Source organism: Watersipora subatra, chromosome 5 (assembly GCF_963576615.1).
Source record: "Watersipora subatra chromosome 5, tzWatSuba1.1, whole genome shotgun sequence".
Classification (NCBI taxonomy): domain Eukaryota; kingdom Metazoa; phylum Bryozoa; class Gymnolaemata; order Cheilostomatida; family Watersiporidae; genus Watersipora; species Watersipora subatra.
The window spans coordinates 472,314-498,396 of NC_088712.1; the positions used below are offsets into that span (position 1 = coordinate 472,314).

A 26,083-nucleotide genomic window follows, 5' to 3' on the forward strand; every position below is an offset into this window, starting at 1 on the left:
TAATACATACCAAATATTTAAATAATAAATAATAATACATACCAAATATTTAAATAATAAATAATAATACATACCAAATATTTAAATAATAATAATAAATAATAATACATACCAAATATTTAAATAATAATAATAAATAATAATACATACCAAATATTTAAATAATAATAATAAATAATAATAAATACCAAATATTTAAATAATAATAATAAATAATAACACATACCAAATATTTAAATAATAATAATAAATAATAATACATACCAAATATTTAAATAATAATAATAAATAATAATACATACCAAATATTTAAATAATAATAATAAATAATAATACATACCAAATATTTAAATAATAAATAATAATACATACCAAATATTTAAATAATAAATAATAATACATACCAAATATTTAAATAATAATAATAAATAATAACACATACCAAATATTTAAATAATAATAATAAATAATAATACATACCAAATATTTAAATAATAATAATAAATAATAATACATACCAAATATTTAAATAATAAATAATAATACATACCAAATATTTAAATAATAAATAATAATACATACCAAATATTTAAATAATAATAATAAATAATAACACATATCAAATATTTAAATAATAATAATAAATAATAATACATACCAAATATTTTCAGATTGAATTTACTAAAATTTATGCAAGTTCCTCTTTAAAGACTTTAGTTAATCAAGTAATGGCCTTGACCTCTACAGACATACAACTTCAAGATAGGCAAGCAATGGATACAGGCTTCCTCTATGATAAGCTAAATTTCATCTCATCCAGTCTGGCAGTTAGAACAGGAAGTGATAAAGAACTCACGACAAGCTGTTTGGGGTGCATAGTAGCGAGTCTAATGAAAATAGCCCCAGCATGCCTAGCCAGAGCTGTACGCCTCTCCCGCGTACAGGTCGGGTCGCTGTATTGGATGGCCTCAAATATCTGAAATAACACAAGTATGAGAAACACAGGCTCTTCTGTCCTTTTTAACTTTATCGGTACAAAATTATTTTGTTACCGGGACATAAATACTTGGTAAAACCTAATATTTGACAAAGGCGTGTATAATTTATAACATTTGAACTCCATGGTATATGAAACTGACTTTGATACTAAGTTAACACTTGAGACCCCAGAACTCAAGAGACTCTTGAGAACAGATTAATTTTTTCACAAACTGATTTAACAAAATCATTGATACACTTCTATTTATGATATTGTATACACATATTATGTTCTTATTATACAGGTAAATACAAATAAACATTTATAAGTCAAATTCTTATATAACTGTTTCTCTAGCTATAGTAATTTTGGAAACATTTGCCCTCGCAGAGGCCTATACTGCAGTCTTGACATGTGCTTATTATGGTTCCTCTATAACTTTGCCTACAGCCTTTGGAGGACGCCATGACAGTAAAAGAAAGTTGTTGCTCTCTGGGAAAATATTCAGAAAGCAGTAACAGAAGCATAAAATATCTACAAAAAAAATACGTTTTTATTTCGGATTTTTCGTTCGTTTAGTATTGCAAAAACGATGTTTTTTTCTCAAACCAGCTAATATTTTGGTTGCTAACAGAGACCAATATATTGTAGATTACTATTAGTAAAAAAATTAAATAAAAAAAAGGCATTAAGCTAACCAGAAATCAATTCTTAAAAAAAGTTCGCGTGGCGACATAATAGTCGCTCTGACCATTGGCGTCAGTATCGCGAAACGGCAATAATGTTGCTCTGCCTGCAAATGGTTAACTAGCATCAAATTTTACACTAATTGGTGCGATGAAGAAGCTACAGTATATTGCAAAATGAGTGTAGACACTATTTTGCTACTACCGCGATCATGTTCCAAGTCTGATGAATTATCAATATTATTATAGTTTATAGCATTATTATTACTGCTATAAAACACAATCACTCTCAGTAGTACTATTATTCAATAGATAATCATCAGAAGTCTGTAGATCTACAATTATGGAAACCTACGTAGCTGTAATTCGTCTGAGGTGACTGGTCACCGTTAAAAGATTGCAACAAAAATTTATGATTTAACAGTGCGAAACTAAGCTCAGAGGGTGATGTAAATATGTTTTCTATTGGCTCAATGCAAGCAGATGATTTTTTTTATTTTGTGTAAGTACAGATATGACAGACTGATTAATCAACTACTCACTAATCAAAACACTGCACAAAGCCTACTAAAGCTGTACCATGGGACTCCTGACCATACACAAACTTTGTGTCGAGCCGTACTACCTGACTAGGGGTATGCCATGAGTTCAATGATCCCTGTAACCAGCAACCTCCCGGTTATGGCTGCTTGTGAAATGATAGCCTAAATCGTCAAGACAACTTCTGCATGACCGAAGAGATATCTATTACTGTTCCAAAGCTAATGGCAAAAGTATACCTGATAATTTTAAGGCTCAATTGTTCCCTACAGTTTCGGAATCTCTCTGTAGTAGCCCGAGGTAAGGCCAAAGTGAACGCGAGGATATTGAAATGATTGACTGGAAAGCTTGACCACTTGTAGTAGGATTGAGAGTGCAATGACAGTGACTAACTCCTTGGGTGTACATTAAACTTCTACTGAGTATTTGATAACTCGATAGGGTCAAATGTTTTGGAGCTCAGGCTACAATGATGTCTTAGTAAAAAGCAACCTTATTTTCATCCAGACCAATACAGCTAATTCCGTATCCATGTGTATGCATGCATTAAACCTGCTCATTTCCGCCAAAGAAGCAGTTAAAAGGAAATATCATTCTACTGTGCTGGTAATCTACTGTGCTGGTAATCCAGTTAGAACAAAGTGACAGCACAGTGTAGTTGAAGGTCAGCTAGAGGTCAGCTTGTAAAATAAGTCTAAGCTAATTTATGGCCTCCTGTCAACATACTTACACATTTATAATGGGAGGGTGGGGGCTTTATTAATGATTGCAGAGTCAGTAAAGAAACCAAGCAATGTGCAGGTAGATGAGGGTGACCAATACTTACCCTGTTTAGCAGAATGTCGAACATATCGGATGAGAGAGAGCTCACAACAGGAAGCAGTGCTGAGAAGATGGAAAGTATCATCTCAATCAGGTCACAATTCTATTGGAGAAGAAACAGCCAATAAGACTCTGCTCTAAATAAGCTGTATTTAACCAATTAAATGTCAGTGTTATATTTATAGTAATCAATAGATTGTAGGATGCTACAGGCTACTCGCATGTTATATCTAGCCAATCAAATGGCAGTGAACTACAGTGGAACTCCGTTCTCGAACATAATCCGTTCCAGAAGGTTGTTCGAAAACTGAGTTGTTCGAGATCTGAAACAACTCTTCCCATTAAAATTAATGCATGTAGATTTTAATCCATTCCAAGTCGAGAAAATCACTTCGGTAAGATATTTTTTTAACATTTAAAACCATAAACTGTACAGTATACTATAAATAAAAACGGGTAGAGTTGAACCAGTTAAAGTTAAAAAAATTTTTCTATCCAAGACGATGAAAAAAGAAAACAAAAAGTAAACGTTTTGTATGTTTTGCTTTTAAAACAAAAACATGAAAGGTTAAGATCCAATATCAAAAATTGCAGAAATTGATAATACAGACGGTTCCCAACCTACAGCAGCAAAAGATGCAACAGATCAGTTACGTCAAAAATCGTGTGAAAAAGAAAATATACTGGTTTACAGCGGTTTACGATGGTACTTATGTCCGATTTTGCTATGCGACACTCGTTAGCCAGCAAAGATACACGCACACCAGATGCATATTTAGCTATGAATTCCTTTTTAAATTCAATATTTTTGCAAACAATTTTTCGTTTTTCCTCAGCATCTTTCTTTGCTTTTTGGAGCCATGGTAAGGAATGTTTCCATGCTGTTTTCAGAACTGTTCCAAACGTTTAATTCAAATGCGCATGCTCCGGTTTGGTTGAGAACCGAATTTATGTTTGAGATTCGAGACGAACAATCTTTTGATCAGAAACCGAGTTGGGCAAGAACCGAAGCATTTGAAAACTGAGGTTACACTGTATTTCTAACCAATGACCTACCATGGTATACCTAACCGATCAAATGACAGTAAAGTAGGTTCAATTAACAAACTGACAATATGCTTCACATTCTATCTAACAAATAACTAAGTATAAATATATAAATAAAATAAATAAATAAATATATAAGTATAAATAAACTCACCAATGAACGAAGTAGCAACCATATCCAAAACTTGATATAATACAAGGCTGTCTTAACTCTTTCGCTACTGTAAGCCGATATATCGGCTTTTGTGGTAATTCAAGTACAAACCGTAAGCCGATATATCGGGATTTCAATATGGTTTCACTTTTCTTTTAATTACAAAGCTTATACAACAGCTAGACCAATAGAATTTTGTCTCCAGTGAAGCAACCTTGTCGCCAATCACTCGCTATTAATAGAATTTTTTTTAGCTAAATATTTTCAACAATTCGCGGTGATAAAAGTACAAACCTTAAAACGATATATCGGCTTTCAATAAGGTTTCCATTTTCTTTTCATTACGAAGCCTACACATAAGCTAGACCAATCAAAATTTGTCTCCAGTGAAACAACCTTGTTGCCAATCACGCAGACATAAAAGAAAATATTTTGGTTAAACGATTCCATTTCTAATAATTTTTCAAAACGGCAAAACCAGATCGTTATCGTCATGACAAGGAAAAACACACCGTGTCAATCAACGAAAATAAAACGTTGGATATTGTGTGAGAGTGGAATTCACTTTGTACTTATCTTGTAGAAAATTTTGTTTTGAATAAGATGTATTTTACAGTAAAACGATATATGTATTTATTCTCGAGTTATTGCTAAATATCGGTATATCGGCTTTTCGAAAAATTCATTTTATTAATTCGAGCAGTATATTCATTCGATAAGATTTTAATGCGGTAGTGAAAGAGTTAGGAATATACTGTTAGACTCAACTAACAAAATGAGAGTACATTGAAATAGGCTGAATACTAGGTTTACCTGAGTGGTGGATTGTAGGAGCAACTGAATCATAGACAAGCACCGGACATCAGATGTCAATGTCATATCCTTGCCAACAGCATGGAGGAAAGTGCTAGCCGCTTGCCACTGAAGTGAGAGTTGTGAGCTGGGGTCTGAGAGAGAGGCAGCACCTGACAGGAATAGAGGCAGCATCCATGAAAGTCACACAAAGATTGTAGAGTGAGGACTGGAGGGCTTCTAGTAGACTGACTAGTGAAAGGTGAAGGACAACACAGTGCAGAGTTGTGACAACAGAGAGAGGGAAGGTTTGCATACTGTTTAGATCACTAACTCTTAGATTACTTCAAGGAGCAAAGGAGCATAAAGTCATACATGTCATATGTATGACTTTATTAGCATTGGGAGTCATCGATAAAATTATGTTTTTCATCACTCATTTATAACCCCTTTCAACAAGATTCTTTGACAATACATTTAAGCACTAAACATCGAAAACACTCGATATATGATAATGGCTACAAAAAGAAAAATAAGCTTATTCTGCGCAGGGAACCAACAAAAACATTTCAAAGTGGCTTTGGATGTTAGCTAAGAGCATTTTGCCATAGGGTAGGCAACTCCCTCACGCCATCATATTCTACAATTGCTTGAATTATACATTTGATGAGTTTTCGTGGTAGTGTACAGATGTAGTTTCCCCACTGCCATCCTTATGTTGTTCTGTTGGAGCTGTCTCTCTTAACACAGAAGACATTAATACCCAGATGCCCTTTCTGATACGCTGGGAGCAGCTGTAGTGCTAATCACTTCGGCTGCACCCATCTTTGGATGCTAGTCAAATAAATAGACATTCACACTTCAAACAGTAAAACTTGAAAAGATTCAATAAGCGATGATTACATATTCATCCACTTGGACACATAATGACACCAAAGAGCACCTGTCTCATGTCTTCTCTTGTAATTGGATATTTCACACCCAGACCAGCTACATGTCTCTTTCTTACAACCAATACATGCTCTCTACAGATAAGTGACTTTACTGCAAAAAGTTGCTTTTTAGTGATAACATTATTCTAAGTTGATCAGTCTATGAACAGCTGATAACTCTATAGCTGATCACTCTATGAACAGCTGATCACTCTACAAATAGCTGATCACTCTATGAACAGCTGATGCCTCTATGAACAGCATAGACCCTACTGAGGAAGTAGCGAAATAATGCTGTAGTTCTCATTCCAAGAAGAGACAACTCTGTTCGAATCAGAAGTCTCTAGAGAATAGTAACTTTACTTAAAACACTATAAAACAACTTCAGTAGACAGGTCATGTGATTTGTTGAAAATTAAAATGTTCTCCATAAAACTGCCATCAGTTACTTGCACACCTTAACAAAGAGTGTCAGGTGAGGGTAACTCTACTTGCGTGGTCAGGATGATAAATGGTGTGAAAAAGGACGAAAATAATTGTTAGATAAGCTTACCAGTTTTTATGGAGAGGTCATGAAGTCGCATGATCTCATCAATGATGAAGTCAATGAGCTCTCTTTCACTGTATGTCATCATATGCTGAAGGAGAGTGCATATGGAGGACTTTGTCTCTACAGAACACAGTCTAAGGTGCTCAGCTCACCACGGACACAGATAAGCATTTTGAAACTGAGCTCATATGTCAATTTACTTGTATCTCAAAGCCTTATTTCCTATATAAAATAACTAAATAGAATTAACTCGCTACCATGCTATGAAAAAGACATAAAACAAGATATTACAATGAAAAACCTGTTTTATTATGTTGTAATTTAGCACATACGCTAAAAAGTACCAAATACCTATTTAGTTGGTAAAATATGCCATAAAATGTAACATAAATATGAACACTACTGTGCCTTTTTACCTTCGCGACAGACGTGGTGGCTAGCGGAAAACTGAGAGACTTGACAGCAATGCGTTCAGTACACTAAGCTTTTGTGTCGGTACATAATAGATACTTTGGATTTAACTTATATATATATAATATATATAATAATATATATATAATTATAACTTAATTTAGCTAAACACAAACTTAAAGCTGAGTTTCAATCATTTATTAAACGTACTTTAATTTTGTCGTTTTAACTTTTCATAACCTGTTTCCGCTTTGGTGCTTTTGCCTTATTTTTACAAAAACTTTTAGCCAACCTTTGAAAAAATATTTTTAAACTGACTCGAGGAGAAAGACTTGGCGATGCTGTTCTTGAAAGGAGTCTCTCACATACTTGGCAGTATAGTGACCATCAAGACCAAGCTCGTATGTTCATATCTCAAAGATAACTCGTATCCCAAAAACAAAACTTGCTAAAAATTTTGCTCGTATCTCGATTTTTTCATATGTTGGGACAATCGAATGTCGAGGTATCCCTGTATTAGTGCTGCGTGATAAACCGATATAATTCTATGTGACGATATATTTCAATGGATGATTTTATATTTTGTCAGTTTTCAAATCGATATGAATATCGAAACCGATGTTTTATCAGAATATCGGCGCAGTTCATTTTGAAAAACTAGAGTTGTCCACTCTCTTTATTGAAAGAGGGGACAATTCTTGTTTTTTAAACCGATATTGACCAATATCTTTTCATGTCGTTCATGTTAAAGCCTAAAGGTGAAAACACACTAGGCGATATTTAGAGCGATATCGCGCTGCGTGGCGATAATCTACGCTAGAATTCACTCAGCGTGTTCATGCAGAGCGATAACGCTAGACTTTCTCTACACAACTTAATCGCTAGCGAGATGCATTTCAATTGGTTGGTTTTTACAAGAATGCAATTTTATGGCGGGTAATTATTTCTTATCGATGTTCCACAATGTACAGAAGCCACAATTTGCTTTTTTGTTACGATTGAAACATCTTCAGAACGTACACCGAATTGCTCATAAATTTAATAATAGCACTCCCAGTTCTGTACACCGTAACAAACAAAGATTACAAAAAATCCGAGTTGAAATCCAACATTTGGAGTCAATCATTGTGCAGGTTGACCATCTTGAGAACGGTAAATTTTTAATATATTAAATATAAAAAACCAGTACAAAATAAAATATGTATAACCGTAAAAATATTACAGTTAAAAATACAATAGTCGTTTTTCTCATGTCTTATTGTAGTGTAGCCAGTGTAAAATCCGTGAAAGTGAGATAGCTTTAATAACCAACGCGGAAGTTGTTTACGTTGTTGCCTAGACGGCGCCATATTGACTTACCTAAATTTATTAACAACTCCGAAGAAACTACTGCTACCAAAGTTTATTGGCAGTTTGTGAGCGTGCCCATTATATCGTTTGCTAGTGAATCGCTCAAGTGTGTTTATGCACACACCAGCGATATCGCCGCCCTCCTCATGACGCTCGCGATAAAATCGCTTAGTGTGTTTGGACCTTTACACTATATATCGATAGAAGACAACTCCAACAATCGATATTCGATATTTGAGACCAAATAATCAAATGCAGGCCTGTATTCACTGGTTGCAAGTTAGGGCGGTTAATGTTAGGCAACTAGTTATGAACACTTGGGGGTGTGGAGGGGCGGGGGCGGTGTAAGCCCCCCAACAGGTTTCTCTCATGTAGGACCTCAGCCGGGCCTCTCATGTGGCGTTTTAAAAAAATTTATCGGAAAGTATCAACATTTTTCTATTTTTTGAGATTTGTTTTGTTTTAGGTGATGTGACTGCCTGGACATTTTTAGATTAAAATTGGCAAAACTTGACCCCAGTTAAAACGCTCAGAAAAAGACATATTTTTCCTTTGAGATCAATTTTTCCAATTTTATTTTAAATTCATCTGGAGGTTTCCATGCTTTCTATGGGACATGGCCAAGCGGATGTTTGGTAAAACTTGACCTTTTGCAAACCTTTATAAAAGTCGTTAACAAGAATATTTTGCCGCTGATGATACTAATGACGCCTAAGAACTACTAAAAGTTGATGTTTGTTTCTATAGCTTGGAATAAAGTGATATTCTACAGCGATAAAAACCGTCTCCATAGCCGTTGGGCAAATAACTGTTCGAGTAAATGATGTTGAGGTCGAGTTATCTGAAGCAATTTATCATTGCGTGGGAATGAACCAAACAAATCTGTTCGAGTCAACCTCATGTTCGAGATGAAATGTTACATTTTATCCGAGGGCGAGTTATCTGAGTTTGACTGTACTTAACCGCAGAAATTTCCTAAAAGGTTTGGGCGGCTCAGCCGGCCAGCCGCCCCAGAGAATACGGGCCTGATCAAATGTACATGCAAAGATATCGTGCAGCACTACACTGTATTGACATGTAAAGTAAATTTGACAATGTTCAACCTTGTCAAAACATTAGTTTCAGAATATTGTTTATTTAGTTTTATGATTATTGTATGGCATAATTTGAAAAACATTTGTTTGAAATGAAATAATTGCTAATCAAGTAATACATATATATATATTGTTACAAAAACTAAAAGCCTGATAGAAATTAAAATGTAAAAAATAATATTTAAATAAAGTCAATTTATAGCTGATGTAAGTAGGAGTTACCCACCCTACACATTTCTATTAAACTACATCTAAACCTACGCATCGCAGAGCCTGCACTTCCATCAACATGTCTCCACGGTTACGTAACAATAATAACCTTTATATCATATTATATTTCAATAATTTCGTTTTGACACATAATTTACCTTTAATTTTAACCTAATGTAGTTTCAAATAATAAATTTTCTAATGCTAACTACTTTGTAATCATTATTTTTGGCTTTATAGCGAATTAGACAGCGTCTAATATAATATCTCATCCGTATTATTACACTATATCATATAATTTCGTCTTATAAGTATAATATAAGTATAGTTCCAGCAGGACGATGCCAACATCAGAAGCAGTTGTCAGAAGATTCCTTTGGTATGTCAGGGTTTGACTAACTCATAGCTAATCTACTATTTCACTATCTGCAATGCTGCTGGAAGGAATGTAAATTATATATCCTACACTGGATGATTGTGGAAGATATGAGTTTTTTACACTATTTATAATTGCTGAAATTTTGTAACTTTTATAGTCATTTCATTCTGAAAATGATTGTATTATAAATAAAATACATTGGATTACCAGTTCAAAGAATAAATAAAAATAAAAATTTAATAAATAAAAAATTTGATGTAATAGAAATAAATATAAGACCACAAAATAACATTGGTAACATCCGAAAATATCGGATGTTACCAATTCTACCGAGTTTAATTATTATGTTTTATTAAAACATAATAATAGTTTAATAAGTATTATTAAACGTACTATATACACTCTAGGCTAAAAGGAAAGACAACTTATTGTGGCATGCACACTGAGGCTGTAAGAGAAGGCAACTTACTGTGGTATGTGTACTGAGGCTGTAAGAGAAGGCAACTTACTGTGGTATGTGTACTGAGGCTGTAGGAGAAGACAACTTACTGTGGTATGTGACGAGCCAGTCAGCCTCAGAGTCAAAATCGAGTTTTGAGTAAAGACAAGAAGCGTGATCAGATGCAGAAGGACAGCCAACCTGAAGTAGATGATGGCAGCAGGATAATAGTAGTGATGATAATAGTAGTAGATAACAAGCTTGATAGAAAAAATACTGACATTGCCGAGGATTACACATTAAAGGTTGACTTGCAACAAAATTCACATTACAGTTATTTGATATCAAAAGATTTACCATGTCTCACTCTGTTGTGTTGTGGGTGCCAAATATGTGGAAAGGTGATTACAAGCTCTTAAAAGCTCTAAAACGAACAGTTAATCGCCGCCATCATAAAACCGCTGTAGATTAGAATCTCTTTCCAAAACGGCTCAAATGGGACGTAGTTGTACAAGATGGCTTTTGTTTACACTTTCATGCCACCTTATTCGTCGAAATATTTTCACAAATATACTTCACGCATTCAATAAAACCATGTCTATTGTTTTTACGCGTCTATTTTATCGACATTGTAATGCTATCACTTTTAGCACCGATATCTTATAACTTACCGTAAAAACTCAGTTAATTTTTTAACTTTAGCTCACAGTAGTACATATCATTGTCTGACAATCATGACGAGCCTGTTGGTCACCTGTGATAATCGAAAAGTGCTGCAAAAACTATTTGCAAAGTATTGGGTCACATGATCAGATTACGACTTGACGATTAGATCAAGCCGAAACAAAATTGTAAAGTAGCGAGCATCTACATTTGATACGGGCTTTTCGGTAAAACTCGAAGTGTTTGTCATAAACTAGTGCTACGAGAAGTTTTATATTGAGCCTTTTATTGGCCTTTCAATTCACGTGAGAACATCACGTGATAAAAAAAAACCAAATGTAATGACAACGTCAGAGAAATAAACTGATTCCAATCTACGGCGGCTTTTCGTTTTTTAGCTTTCAAGAGCTTGTAATCACATTTCCACATATTTGGCACCTACAACACAACAGAGTAAGACATGGTAAATCTTTTGATACCAAATAACTGCAATGCAAATTTTGTTGCAAGTCAACCTTTAACAAAGAGAATGGGTGGGGGAATGTAATACCTTGCAAAACTTCCTGAGGCAGAGGGCTGGCAATTCTGGTGTAACCCGAGTTCTCAGTGCTGAGTCAGTTTGGACACGCATGAGAGTCGCCCAAAACTCGAAGCACTCTGATGATATGAAGAGACTATCATGACTGGTTAAGAGCAGCAGTATTTCCAAGTACTTTATGAAAGAGGGTGGTCGCCCTCCCTTCCCTTCTCTAGACTAAACACAAAAGATAGCAAGAATTTAACTATAATTACAATTAGAGATTAAGTGAAGACAAATCTTCGTTCGAGGAGTAACTGGGCAAGCATTTGATGATCTGTCGTGGTTACACTGTCAGTCATAGAAACAGGGATAGTTTGTCAAATGACTCATCTCAAAATACCTTTTAAAAACAAAATTACGCAAACTTCTAGTAAATTTTATCAGAAAACATTGCTATTTTTCTATCATTTCTGATTGTTTTTGATGTTTGAGATCATCTGATGGCCAGAAGGTTTTAAGAACAAAATCTACATACAAGACTTGATTCTGGTTAAAATACTCAGAAAAGAAATACTTGTAAAATGACATTATTAGTTGCTATCGTTGATATCGACTATTGCGTTTACAGCATTACCTATCTATCCTGCCAGTTATCCTTGCATTATCTCTATCCTGCCAGTTATCCTTGCATTATCTCTATCTTGCCAGTTATCCTTGCATTATCTCTATCCTGCCAGTTATCCTTGCATTATCTCTATCTTGCCAGTTATCCTTGCATTATCTCTATCTTGCCAGTTATCCTTGCATTATCTCTATCTTGCCAGTTATCCTTGCATTATCTCTATCTTGCCAGTTATCCTTGCATTATCTCTATCTTGCCAGTTATCCTTGCATTATCTCTATCTTGCCAGTTATCCTTGCATTATCTCTATCTTGCCAGTTATCCTTGCATTATCTCTATCTTGCCAGTTATCCTGGCATTATCTCTATCCTGCCAGTTATCCTTGCATTATCTCTATCTTGCCAGTTATCCTGGCAGTATCTCTATCCTGCTAGTCTCTTTGCAACTATAGACATCATAATCGTACTTCACTTGAATCTGAGTTTTTTAATAGTGATCAAGTTTTGTTGATTTCAGTCCATAAACATCCCGGCAGCGAAATTTTTTTCCAAACACGTTCACCTATGGCAGTAAAATCTTGACTCCTACATCTTTATATTAAAACTGAATAGTTATAATTAGAAAGAAACACAAAACTCTAAATAACGTAGTAAAAATGATGTTATCATTCACCAAGTGCTGTTAAACCGTAAGAGGCGCTCACTTAAAACTCTTTGATTTAAACCATTTTTAATAAAATTTTGGAATCCTTTCTAATTATAACTATTAATTTTGAATCTAATAAATATGTAGGTTTTGGTTAATAAAACTCAATTATTAAAACCAATCGGGAGTGAAGATTTTACTGCCATAGGTAAACGTGTTTGGGATAAAGAAATTTGAATTCTGGCACAGGCCACCTCAAACATCAAAAAAATCGCAAATAATAAAAAATGTCGATACTTTCTGATAAAATCTACTAAAGGTGAAAGGCCATCAACCATTTTAAAAAAGGGTTTTGATGTTCCTGTGATGCTAACTAGTAAGCAATGGAAGACAATGTGTGTTAGTTATTACAGCACTCTCCTACGAGCTGAAACATTTGACTGAAGGAAAGCTGCCTATATCTGACATGCGTTAGCAGGTACTTGACACATAGCAAAATTTCCAGTTTAGCTCTAGCCTTTGGGTGTCTTGCAGGGCAGCAGTGCCGCACCAACTTTAGTTAACCTGAGTTCCACAGGCTTCAAGGTGGGATCAGCTGATAAAATTGGGTGTTTTTACTACAGCTTCACAAATTGATTTAATCTGAAAACTTTAGAAGTAATGGCAAAGCCCTAACGGCTATAATATTACTAACCAGAAAAGCGAGGAGTTGCTCTCCCATAGCTATAGTAAACTGGCATAACCGTTTTTGAAAGGGATGTTTGCCAAGATCGGAGTCAGTCGGGTGTGACCGCCTGCAACAGACGGAGAGTAAGTCAGCTCTATGAAAAATATTTATAAAAGTAGAAATCATCTGAAGCCAAAAAACTATGAACTTTACAGGAAATAAGACTGGTCAGTTTATAGGAATGACAACTCTCAAACTACTCCTAGACATAGTGCAAGTTTACACCGGTGATAAATTGAGGCAGATGTGTCTGTGACTTAATTTGGTCAAAGTAACAGATCTGGCTGATCCATTTCTTAAAATGTATGTGAAAGATGTAACACATTTGTCAAATTAATTATGAGCAGACAACTTTCAGTTTTAAACTTTGAGTCAAACCCATGCAGTAGTAGCGGTGTCAGTATCAAGACTAGCAGAGGGTAAAATAATCCAATGTGAAAGGCAAGAAAATCGGTGTTGAATATGCAAATTTGGTTAAGTAATGGAACTACCTTCGAAAGCTAAAATATTGCCAATTGCTAGTAAAATATTGCCAATTGCTAGTATAATATTGCCAATTGCTAATATAATATTGCCAATTGCTAGTATACTATTGCCAATTGCTAATATAATATTGCCAATTGCTAGTATAATATTGCCAATTGCTAGTATACTATTGCCAATTGCTAATATAATATTGCCAATTGCTAGTATAATATTGCCAATTGCTAGTATAATATTGCCAATTTCTAATATAATATTGCCAATTGCTAGCATAATATTGTCAATTGATGATATAATATTGCCAATTGATGATATAATATTGTCAATTGCTAGTATAATATTGCCAATTGCTAATATAATATTGCCAATTGCTAGCATAATATTGCCAATTGATGATATAATATTGCCAATTGATGATATAATATTGCCAATTGATGATATATTGTCAATTGCTAATATAATATTGCCAATTGCTAGCATAATATTGCCAATTGATGATATAATATTGCCAATTGCTAGTATAATATTGTCAATTGCTAGTATAATATTGCCAATTGCTAATATAATATTGCCAATTGCTAGCATAATATTGCCAATTGATGATATAATATTGCCAATTGATGATATAATATTGTCAATTGCTAATATAATATTGCCAATTGCTAGCATAATATTGCCAATTGATGATATAATATTGCCAATTGCTAGTATAATATTGTCAATTGCTAGTATAATATTGCCAATTGCTAATATAATATTGCCAATTGCTAGCATAATATTGCCAATTGATGATATAATATTGCCAATTGATGATATAATATTGCCAATTGATGATATAATATTGCCAATTGATGATATAATATTGTCAATTGCTAGTATAATATTGCCAATTGCTAATATAATATTGCCAATTGCTAGCATAATATTGCCAATTGATGATATAATATTGCCAATTGATGATATAATATTGTCAATTGCTAATATAATATTGCCAATTGCTAGCATAATATTGCCAATTGATGATATAATATTGCCAATTGCTAGTATAATATTGTCAATTGCTAGTATAATATTGCCAATTGCTAGTATAATATTGCTCATTGATAATATAATCCTGCCAATTGCTAGTATAATATTGCCAATTGCTAGTATAATATTGCCAATTGCTAATATAATATTGCCAATTGCTAATATAATATTGCCAAATGCTAGTATAATATTGCCAATTGCTAGTATAATATTGCCAATTGATGATATAATGTTGCCAATTGCTAGTATAATATTGCCAATTGATGATATAATATTGCCAATTGCTAGTATAATATTGCTCATTGATAATATAATATTGCCGATTGCTAATATAGTATCACTAATTGCTAATAGTTTTTATTACTAATATAATGTGGGGCCAAAAGGAACGAGGGGGAGAGACAGAAGGAAGCCAGAGCGAGTGGAAGAATAGAAGCGAGCAAACGAGAGGGGGAAAGAGAAAGATGAAGTGAGAGAGAGAAGGAGGAAGCGAGAGGGGGAAAGAGAGGTAGAGGGTAGAATGAGGAGAGGGAGAACAAATCCAAATATTGGAAGAGTGATCATCACAGAGTAGAACCATAAGATGCTGTTAGTTAGCTACTCATCAGTACCAAAACTCACTCCCACTTATCTAAGCGCTGTTTTTATTATGTTGCTTTACGAACACTGCAAGAAATTTCTAATATCACTCTCAGACTCCGTATGATTCAAATGTCACCAAACCAGCCATAGCAACCATTTTAAGAAATAGCTAAAACAGTGGTTTCTCCAAGCATGAAAGAGCCAGATATTTACTATGATTAAAAATATATCAAAATGCTTTTGAGAACAAATGAAAGTTGTCCTCTCCTGCGGAACATAAAAGAAGAAAGCTCTAAGTTTAATTACATAAATCACATTTTGTTAATGTTCAGAACATCTTGTAACACTCACAACAGTGTAAAAGAGATAAGAGAAGACAACTCACAGTAAGGCCTGGTGAAGGGAGTCGAGGAAGTGTTCATAGAAGAGAACAATGACAGGAGAGATTGCTTCCGCATTGCCATGTCTTTGAGCAATAACTAAGAGACATTCCACACATGGGAGCTGTAGGTCAGCCTCTCCTAAGCCCTCGAACAGCAACTGTAGAAAACCAGGTTATAATCATACCAACAAAATAATGGAAAATTTAGCAACATGACAAAAGATATAAGCAAATGGTATTAGCTTATTCAGCCGGTCAGACACTTCAAACACAAAAAGCTTAGTATTTAATAAGAAAACTCCATCTTTCACTACTATGGGCTGTGTAGTACGGCTAGTAGTGGTCACTGTAGTACGGCTTGGTGAAGCGAATGCATACAGCTAAGAGCAGCACAGTGCGGCCATAGTAGGCTTCATACAAAACGTTTTTGATTAGTGAGTAGTAAATTAATCAGCCTATCACATCTTTACTTAAATGAAAGAAAAGGATTATCTGCATGTGTTGAGCCAATAGAAAACATGCTTATAATCCATCCTGGGTATAGTTTCACTATGCAAATACTTTGCAATCGCTTCTTAGCAATGGCCAGTTGTATCAGACACATTACAGCTACGGAGGTTTCACTCGGAGGAAGATGAATGAACTTCTGATGATTATCTATTGAATAATAGTACTACTAAGAGTGAGGCAGTAAGCTGTAATAATATTGATAAATCCTCCGACTCGCCGATAGTCTCAGTCGTAATGAGAATGTCCGAAAAAGCGTCTGAGCTCATTCTGCAACACATTTTTATGGCATCAGCTGATGTAAAATTTTATGCTGAATAATTTGGTATGGAAATATTTTTTATAGACCATGTGGTTTAATGTTATGACAATTTATATACCCACCTTGCCAAATATTAGGTTTTACTAAATATGTAATTGTGTCCCAGTAAAGAAATTTATTTGGTAGCGAAGAAGTTAAAAGGCAGCTAAATAAAAAGCTACATTATAGAGCAATTTGCTACAATGATGAGCGTTATGGGCTAACGTAAGACAAGCCACCTACCATGGCATGTCACTAATAAACTAAAACTTGCCACCTTGTCATGATATGCCACCAAACAATAGAAAATGTCACCTGGCATTACATGTCACTAAGCAATCAGAAGACCCTTGTTGCCATGATAAACCACCCAGATTATCCATCAACTATGGTATGTGACCAGGCAATCGGAAATACTACTTCTGCGATATGTTAGAAGATGCCACCTACCTTGAAATATCACAAAGCAATGGGAATGCGTTACCTAACAATTGTACATTACTAGGTAATCAGAACTTATCAGGAAATGTCATCAGACTATGAAAAAATATCACAAGATGATCAGTAGATGTTGTAGCATGTCACCAGGCTACCAAAACACGCCACTTACCATAACATGCTTTCAGGAAATAAAACTATGCCACCTACTATAGTATGTCACCAACAATTAAAGCATGCCACCCACAGGGCTATGTTAACACGTTGGGTAGCATGTTTTATGTCACCTACCAAGATGTGTCAACAGCCAATCTAAAAATGTCACCTACCGTAAGTCAACAGCCAAGCAGAAGATATGTTACAAGTATATCGAAAGATGCCACTTACCGTGATAAGCCTGTTATTATGTGATGTGACTAGGGCAGCATTGCACCAGCTCACGTAACCCATAATCGTCTCCAGTGTACATGTTATGAGCTGCAGGACCCTCTCTGACGGCCCCTACAGATGGTGAACACATAATAATTAAACTATGGCACCTTGCCTTACCGTGAAACAAACTGAAATGCTCGGCATCCATTTTTCTCTTCTAGTACTATTATGGCAACATAATAGCAGCTCAGAATATTTGCTCTGCATTCCAAAGTCTGTTGTTCAGACCAATGTTGTATGTATAGCATGCGAGGTGCTGCGCCCTGCTATGCAAGCAAGCACACAAACACACAACTATTACCTCATACAAAAAGAAATGTCCTTACTGGCGGAATTGATAGCTACACAATCTGTGTTTACTTCCTACCGGCAGGACACGCGATGAGCCTGACATTACGCTGCGCACTCGAATCACACCATTGGGAGATTCACATCAATGCAATCTTGTGGAGTGCGCACAAGATTTAGTTAACCATCCTGCGAATTCACAGCAATTTGCATAGCAGTGTTACTTAAATATCTTCAAAGTTTTAAATCGTCTACTATACGAGAGAAGACAACTTCTTATTTGAGTAGCTAATAGCAACTCTGCTACTAGGTTGGGTTGGTGACAAGATATGACAGGTGCCCCTACATACCAGCCTATAGGATTGCATATTGGAACCAAGGCTTTGCACGAGGAATGGCACTATGACTGACACTTGATCATGGAGAGCCGTCTGGACATCTTTCCGTCTCCGTGGTTGCAAGGTGTTAAGTATTACGACGTCTTCAGCCAACCTCAACAATATCCGCATAACCAGCTTCGTCCTTTCTGGCTAAGAGAAACAGAGGTTTGGCATGACGAATTGATCGCTAAATTTCACAAATTTTGCCAAAATGTAACGAGTCATTATGCATGGCTACTATTAAACATGTTCGCGTTTTAACAGCGATCAAGTTTTGTCAATTTCAATTTTGAAACATCTTGGCAATCAGATCAGCTCAAACATAAAAAACAATCGCAAGTGATAGAAAAATACTGATACTTTCTGATAAAATCCAATAAAAACTTGGGCAAGTTCATCTTTAAGAGTTCCACAAGGTAATTTTACCGTTGATCAAGCGTTGTCCATTGAAATAAATTATTGAACTACAAAATTTAAACGTAATTACATTGTTATTACAATAAAATACATAACTGAGCACAATGCTATTACATTATTACTAGTAAAAGCATTTACAGAATGTTCGGGAAAAATTTAATCTCGTAGACCTTAAGAGTGCATGCAGTATTTTTGAGTTTTTACTGTAAAAAAAGGAATAAAGAACATATTTCCTGCGAACAATAAGGTCAAACTTCTGATGCTTAAGCGAAATATTGCCATAGACAAATAAAATACATATTTGATAGCCTTTAAAGATGTAGTTGCGTCAAAATTTAAGTTGATCTTAAAAGACAGCATTTTTTTTTCTCTATCAGTTGATATGTTGTTTGTTGTTTTACGCGATCGCATTGCCAAGATATTTGAAGATTAAAACCGAAAAAATCTGATCACCGTAAAAACGCTCAGGCCACAAAAACGTGCCCAGCCTCGCCAAAAATGATGTCACGGGTTTGGCAACCTCTCTCTATCTCTCGTATTCACATCGGCTATTTGCGATAAAAGTCTAGTCTTACGCGGCTCTATTGGCATATATCTTATTTTGTATTTGCTCGTGTTGGCTAAAATAAAATTTTAAATCCTGCTACAGATGCATTATTATGAATGTTTAAAAGGCCTCAAATAACGAAAATTGAAAGTTTGTTCTACTCACTTTCTCCAAATGTTGTGTAAACATTTGGGTACCGACTACCAATTCTACCGGTCTACGGTAATTCTGTCTAGTCACTTTATGTAGAACGCGGTCTTTGTATCAGCACAGTTCTGCAGCTACCCATATAAACGATATACAGCCTCCCATAAGCCCCGCCCACATTATGTCGCCTATTACCTATTGCCTACGTACTAGTTTCTCACTACTAGCAAGCCACCTCTTTGAAAAGAATATAGACAGGGATAGAGTTTTAAGGATGAGAAGTCTGCTGCAAACTGGATTTGAACTCACATTCTCCAGTTCTGCGGACACCCATATACCATATCCGATTCACTACAATATTCTGCAAATCATGTTTTGCATTATCTTCAACAATATTATTTTATTATATAATTTTTACAAGCAAAAATATTTTCATCTCGGCATAAAGCTTTTATTAAAAATATTCATCAAGTCGTGGCCACTCACATAGTATTAGCTGATACAATAAGACAAATTCATCTACTGCAACAAACTCAAACAAAACATCCAGCACGCATTCAAGTCTTGCTTTCTCCTTTATAGCAGTTTCCACACTGACAAAGCTTCTTCGGCTGGTGGGACGACATAAACATTCTGTAATCAGTAAAACAAGTAAATGTAAACAAAGTAGATGCAATAAATATGTCATTCATAGATATGTCATTCTAAAGCGTATCTATTGACAGCTTCCAAATTGGGAGTTAAATAGATTGCGAGTGTAATTTTAAAAACGAATAAACATTTAATAAAGGCACAAGTACGCCAAGCCAACTATTCGAAGCTTTGGTTCTGGAAATTAAAGATTTGCAATGATCAATCGATTTTACCCACTTCCTACGTGTGAAAATAATTTGTAATCATGACTCTAATTTACCAAAGAAAATTCGAAAAAAATATTATAGCTAGGTAAAACGGCAGATAAGCTATGAAATGATGATTGGAGATAGCAAAGAATTATCATTTTATTAATTAGTATATGTATTTATGACCTTAAAAAATATTACATTTACTAAAGTATAGAAGACTCTAAGTTAATTTACCTCCATTCTGTCTTCTTCTGCAGCAAAACGCTGCTGACGCCTGTCAGCTTTGGCCATAGGCTGTCTACTCTAATCTTTTACTAAACGTTGCTCAGATAACTCTGAGTAGCGGTCGCTCGAACTTGAAGCCATTTTAAAACTATGTATAACTTAGTAATTGTTGAAACGCGTTGAATCAGTAACGATGAGCATGAATTCTCTAGCGATGAGAATCTTCGAGATCACAGACAACGCGTTTTACGAGTGATAACATTTATTACGGTCTATATAAAAACTTCGCAATCGTGATTGGCTAACGAAGCGACCTCATATTTATCGCTCGTGGTTTCGTTTCAGAAAACAAGCTAGTGACGTCACGAAATTGGCACCCGCTGGAACGTGAGCTTTTTAAAAGAGGGCCTCATTCAAACGCATATATCTCTGGTCAGGGTTGGTCTACAAAGACAAAAAGGGCATCAAATTGTAGCTGATGTTTTAGCCTTTTATGGGTCCTAATTTCATTTTTGACGCAACTACATCTGCACCTTCGCATAGACAGAAATCTAAAAGAAATTCTAACATGAATCATAGTATGAGAATTCTTATCTAACACCATTGAAACAATTAAAAACTTTTTATTATGTAATATTATGTAATATTTTTTTAAAACAGTTGAATTTTGTAGTAAGCTAAGAGGGTTGTTTGTGGAACAACTAATGGTAATAAATATGTAGTGAGCTGAGAAACTTCCTGTTCAACATTGAGTAAATACTATCAAGAATAAGGTGGCGAATAAGGTGAAACCATAGAGTTATCTTCCCCTAGAGTGATAACTACACGAGCGTTTCCGGTGCCAACAAGGAGCGTTTAAGCCACGCCTCTTTTTTGTGCTAGTCAGTCGTAGTGATTGACTAGATCAATAACATCAGCCATGAGAAGGGTTAAACAAGGAGCATGAATTTCCAGTTAAGATAGTAATTAATGCTCATATTAAAAAAATGATGATTATAGTTTATTACTCTAATATATGCTTATTATTTAAAGCAATTCAATTCCTACCAGGATCACCAAACATATTATGGAAATGTTTACTTTTTCATATTCATTTCCATCAATGATATACAGCCCCCCACAGCCCCATACAGCAATGATATACAGCCAATAATATACAGCCCCCTGTATATCATTGTTTCCATAAACATAAATATTTCCATAATTTTAGGGAAATGAATATGGAAATTTTATTTTAGAAATTTTGAAATGTTATTGAAATGGAAATAATATGGAAATGTTATGGAAATGGAAATAATATAGAATTGAAGTGGGGAGATGTTATAGAAATGGAAATGAATTATGGAAATGATATAGAAACACTATGGAAAAGAAGAAGGGAAATGTTCTGGAAATAGAAATAATATGGAAATGAATTATGGAAATGTTATGGAAATGGAATTAATATGAAAATGAATTATGGAAATTTTATGCAATAGAAACAATATGGAAATAAATTATGGAAATGTTATGGAAATGGAAATAATATAGAAATGAAGTAAGGAAATGTTATGGAAATGGAAATTGTGACATACACGTAATCCCTGATACCTGCATGACTTGCAAAGGCACTGAATAGATAGTGTTAAGTAAATGAGTTAATGCAATCAGTTACTCATAGATAAGATAGATAGTCCTACTGGGGTTGTATGACATTAGTGTGATGGGAAGCTAGTCGACTGCCATCAACTATGAGCTGTACTACCCGAGTTGCCCGAGTAATAAAAAAGTCTTTCGACAGAAAATTTATTTTTATATAACATTTACCATTCTAACATTTAAACTTCATATAATGAGAAAAAATTTCAAGCAGTTCAAATGAATTAATAGGAAAAAGAAAACAACCGTAAAGGTTTTCAAGCTTTTTCAAAAGACTAAAACTTTTAAATTTCATATCATTAAAGAAGTGTTTTGTTGAAATAAATTAGAAAAAAAAAACTGTAAATGTGTTTAAATGTAAAATAATTAGCAAGTAATGGCTAAATATAATTTGTTTAGCTATGATTACAATAAAAAATTATTTAATAAATAAAGTAATAAAAAAGTCTATTTTATTTTTAAATAATTAAAATTTAGTATAATTAAGTATAATTTATTTTTATCTAACATATAACAACATTTGCCACAACGATGTCCACAACGATTTGCCATTTGCCGCAACGATGTCCACTAACTAGTGGACATCTTTGCTTCAAGCTAGTCTATGTATTTGATTGATATGTATTGAAATCTAATATTACAGGCAAGAGCTGTTTGTGGACTGTGGGTCAATGAATCACTCTATCACCATACAATGTCAATACTTTCAGTTGATGGCAGTTGATTAGCTTCCCATCACACTAATGTAATACAACCCCAGTATGACTATCTATCTTATCTATGAGTAATCAATGATATACAGCCCCCCATGTGTGGGGGCTGTATATCATTGGAGTAACTGATTGCATTAACTCACTTAACACTATCTATTCAGTGCCTTTGCAATGCATGTAGGTATTGAATTGCTTTAAATAATAAGCATATATTAGAGTAATAAACTATAATCATCATTTCTTTAATATGAGCAATAATTACTATCTTAAAGAATAGAGAAAGCATAATATTATTATGCTTTATTATTCATCTGGAAGTGTTGACTGATGTTCTAAAAAAAGAATCAAGGAGATTGACCAACCAGAAGCTGAGATATAGCCAGCCAAACACAGGTCTACCAAAAAACAAAAGTGTTTTGGTAATCATCAATATATGACGTATGAAATCGACTTGTGTGTCATTGGTCAATTAAGTCAACTAATGCGCTCTCCTATAACAATCACGGCGTTTTAATTGGTTTAATCCCTGGAAGTATAGAACAATCAAATTGGGCCTAACAATCATTGCTCCTAGAATTCCGAACCAGTCCCTCTGACGTGTAGATTAGTTTTAGCATAAAATAATTACACGCATCTATTATTTCGCTATCTTGCTAGTTCAGCTCAGTTTTGTTGTTCTCCTACTTAGCTTCCCTATTCAGACTCATCTTTAGCGTTGTTCAGATTTTTTAACTATAGCTAATAAATAGAATCAATTACATCAATCTCGGTTATCATTTGGAATTTTCTACAAATTATATTAGTTACATCATTTATTCTATACGCAATTATATTATTATTTTGTATAATATGCATTATGAATATTATATAAATCATAAAAAATAATCATAGATAAGATAATAGATCAATAGAAAAATCAAAGCAAAAGTTATCGTTTTCTTTTCTTATAGCAAGAGCAGCACGGTCAAGTTAGTCTTTTTAAGATTATGGCTGTAGTGAACTTCCAGTCTGTTAATAGTGACGATAATCATGAAAATCAACTGAATGCTGCAGTAGATACACAGTAGAAAAATGATGAAGCAACAAAAAGTCCCATTCCTATTTCGTATTCTAAACAAACTGCAATCGCGGATATCGCATATAGACTATACACGCGCCGTTCGTTGAACAGATGATCTTCGGAGCATATCCGTGGAGATCGAGTTAAAATTTGAAGCACAATAGTCAAAATCTGCTCTTCTGCTTTAAAAAATCATGGCGAGGGGTTGTGGGCAAATGCCTTTACCACACAATGTTTGGATGATTTTCCTGAGAAACCAGAGCTAGTATGTAAATTATTTACTATCGCGAGAAGCGTTTCACACCTCGTAGCCAAAACAATCATTATAAGTAACGGCGGTAAGGGTGCGCAACTCCGGCACATGACCATTAAGTCGATTTTATACGTCATAGTTTTCGGGATTTTCGAAGGGTTTTCCTCTGATTCTTTATTAGGTAGACCTGTTTTTGGCTGTCTATATCTCGGCTTCTAGAGGGTCAATCTCCTTGATTCTTTTTTTAGAACATCAGTCAACACCTCAAGATAACTAATAAAGCATAATAATATTATGCTTTCTCTATTCTTTAACTGTGGAAATTCATGATCATTCTCATGGCTGATGTTATCGTTCCGTCAATTACTACGATTGACTAGCACAAAAAAGGGGCGTGGCCTAAACGATCCTTGTTGGCACCGGAAACGCTCGTGTTGTTGAATGCACAGTTATCACTCTAGGGGGAGATTACTCTATGGGCGAAACACTAGAAATTAAACACTCTATGAGAGATGAAATTCTATCTAAAAACTTAACTCAGTACAGAAGAACTGTTGATGATTATTGTTACCCGTACCATGGTAATATGTGTGCAATTATTCAATAAAATCAGATGGTGGCTGATTGGTATGGTTGTTAAAGGCTTTTAACTCGTAGTCGTCTGCTCGTAGTCTCAAAGTATGATTCTACTGCTCAATTTTTAACTTGTAGTTGTCTGTTCATTGTCTGTAGGTATGACTATTGCTCTCTGTTTCTTACTCATACTTGTCTACTCATTGCCTGTAGGTATGACTGTACTGATCTGTTTCTTACTCATAATTGTCTGCTCATTGCCTGTAGGTATGACTGTACTGATCTGTTTCCTACTCGTAGTCGTCTGCTCATTATCTTTAGGTATGACAATAGAAGAGGATGTGAATGATGGTAGGCATCAGTCTCTGCAGTAGCACGTACTCGATGTCGTGGACATTATGTGAGTGTTTAGACTCGTCTTTCCTTGTGTCAACGGCATGCACCAACAGGTGCTTGTTGATCTCCTTAAAGGTTAACTTGCAACAAAATTCACATTACCATTATGTGAAATGAAAGGATCCACCGTATCCTACTCTGTTGTGTTGTAGGTGCAAAATATGTGGAAAGGTGATTACAAGCTCTTAAAAGCTCAGAAACGAACAGAAAATCGCAGCCACACGAGATTGCCGTAGTTTAGATTCTCTTTCCAAAACGGCTCAAATGTGATGTAGTTGTGGTAGATGGTTTCTGTTTACGCTTTCATGCAACCTCGTTCGTCAAAATATTTTCACAAATATACTTCACGCGTTCAATAAAACCATGTCTATTGTTCTTACGCGTCTATTTTACCATCATTGTAATGCTGTCACTTTTAGCAGTGATATCTTATAACTTGCCGTAAAAATTCATTTAAATTTTTAACCTTACCTCGAAGGAGTACATATCATTGTCTGATAATCATGATGAGCCTGTTGGTCACTTGTGATAATCGAAAAGTGCTGCAAAAATTATTTGCGAAGTATTGGGTCACATGATCAGATTACGACTTGACGATTAGATCAAGCTGAAACAAAACTGTAAAGTAGCGAGCATCTATATTTGATACGGGGTCTTCGGTGAAACCCGAAGTGTTTGTCATAAACTAGTGCTGCGAGAAGTTTTATATTGAGCTTTTTATTGGCCTTTCAATTGACGTGAGAACATCACATGACAAGACAATAACCAAACTGTACTTTGATCATGTGACCCAATACTTCACAAATAATTTCTGCAGCATTTTTCGATTATCACAAGTGATCAACAGGTTCGCCATGATTATCAGACAGTGATACATATGTACTC

General features: G+C 34.7%; 1 protein-coding gene across 1 annotated transcript in view; it reads right to left on the reverse strand.

Moving 5' to 3' along the window:
* Positions 1–26,083, reverse strand: part of LOC137396693 (exportin-5-like) — a 50,623-nt gene that overhangs the window by 19,477 nt on the left and 5,063 nt on the right. Inside the window, exons 6-15 of the mRNA XM_068083009.1 lie at positions 18,355–18,534; positions 17,672–17,785; positions 16,042–16,196; positions 13,530–13,629; positions 11,599–11,802; positions 10,496–10,586; positions 6,506–6,622; positions 5,042–5,193; positions 3,032–3,130; positions 857–976 (exon numbers count right to left, since the gene is read on the reverse strand). Coding sequence (XP_067939110.1) covers positions 857–976; positions 3,032–3,130; positions 5,042–5,193; positions 6,506–6,622; positions 10,496–10,586; positions 11,599–11,802; positions 13,530–13,629; positions 16,042–16,196; positions 17,672–17,785; positions 18,355–18,534 — 1,332 coding nt within the window. The remainder of the gene's footprint in view (positions 1–856; positions 977–3,031; positions 3,131–5,041; positions 5,194–6,505; positions 6,623–10,495; positions 10,587–11,598; positions 11,803–13,529; positions 13,630–16,041; positions 16,197–17,671; positions 17,786–18,354; positions 18,535–26,083) is intronic.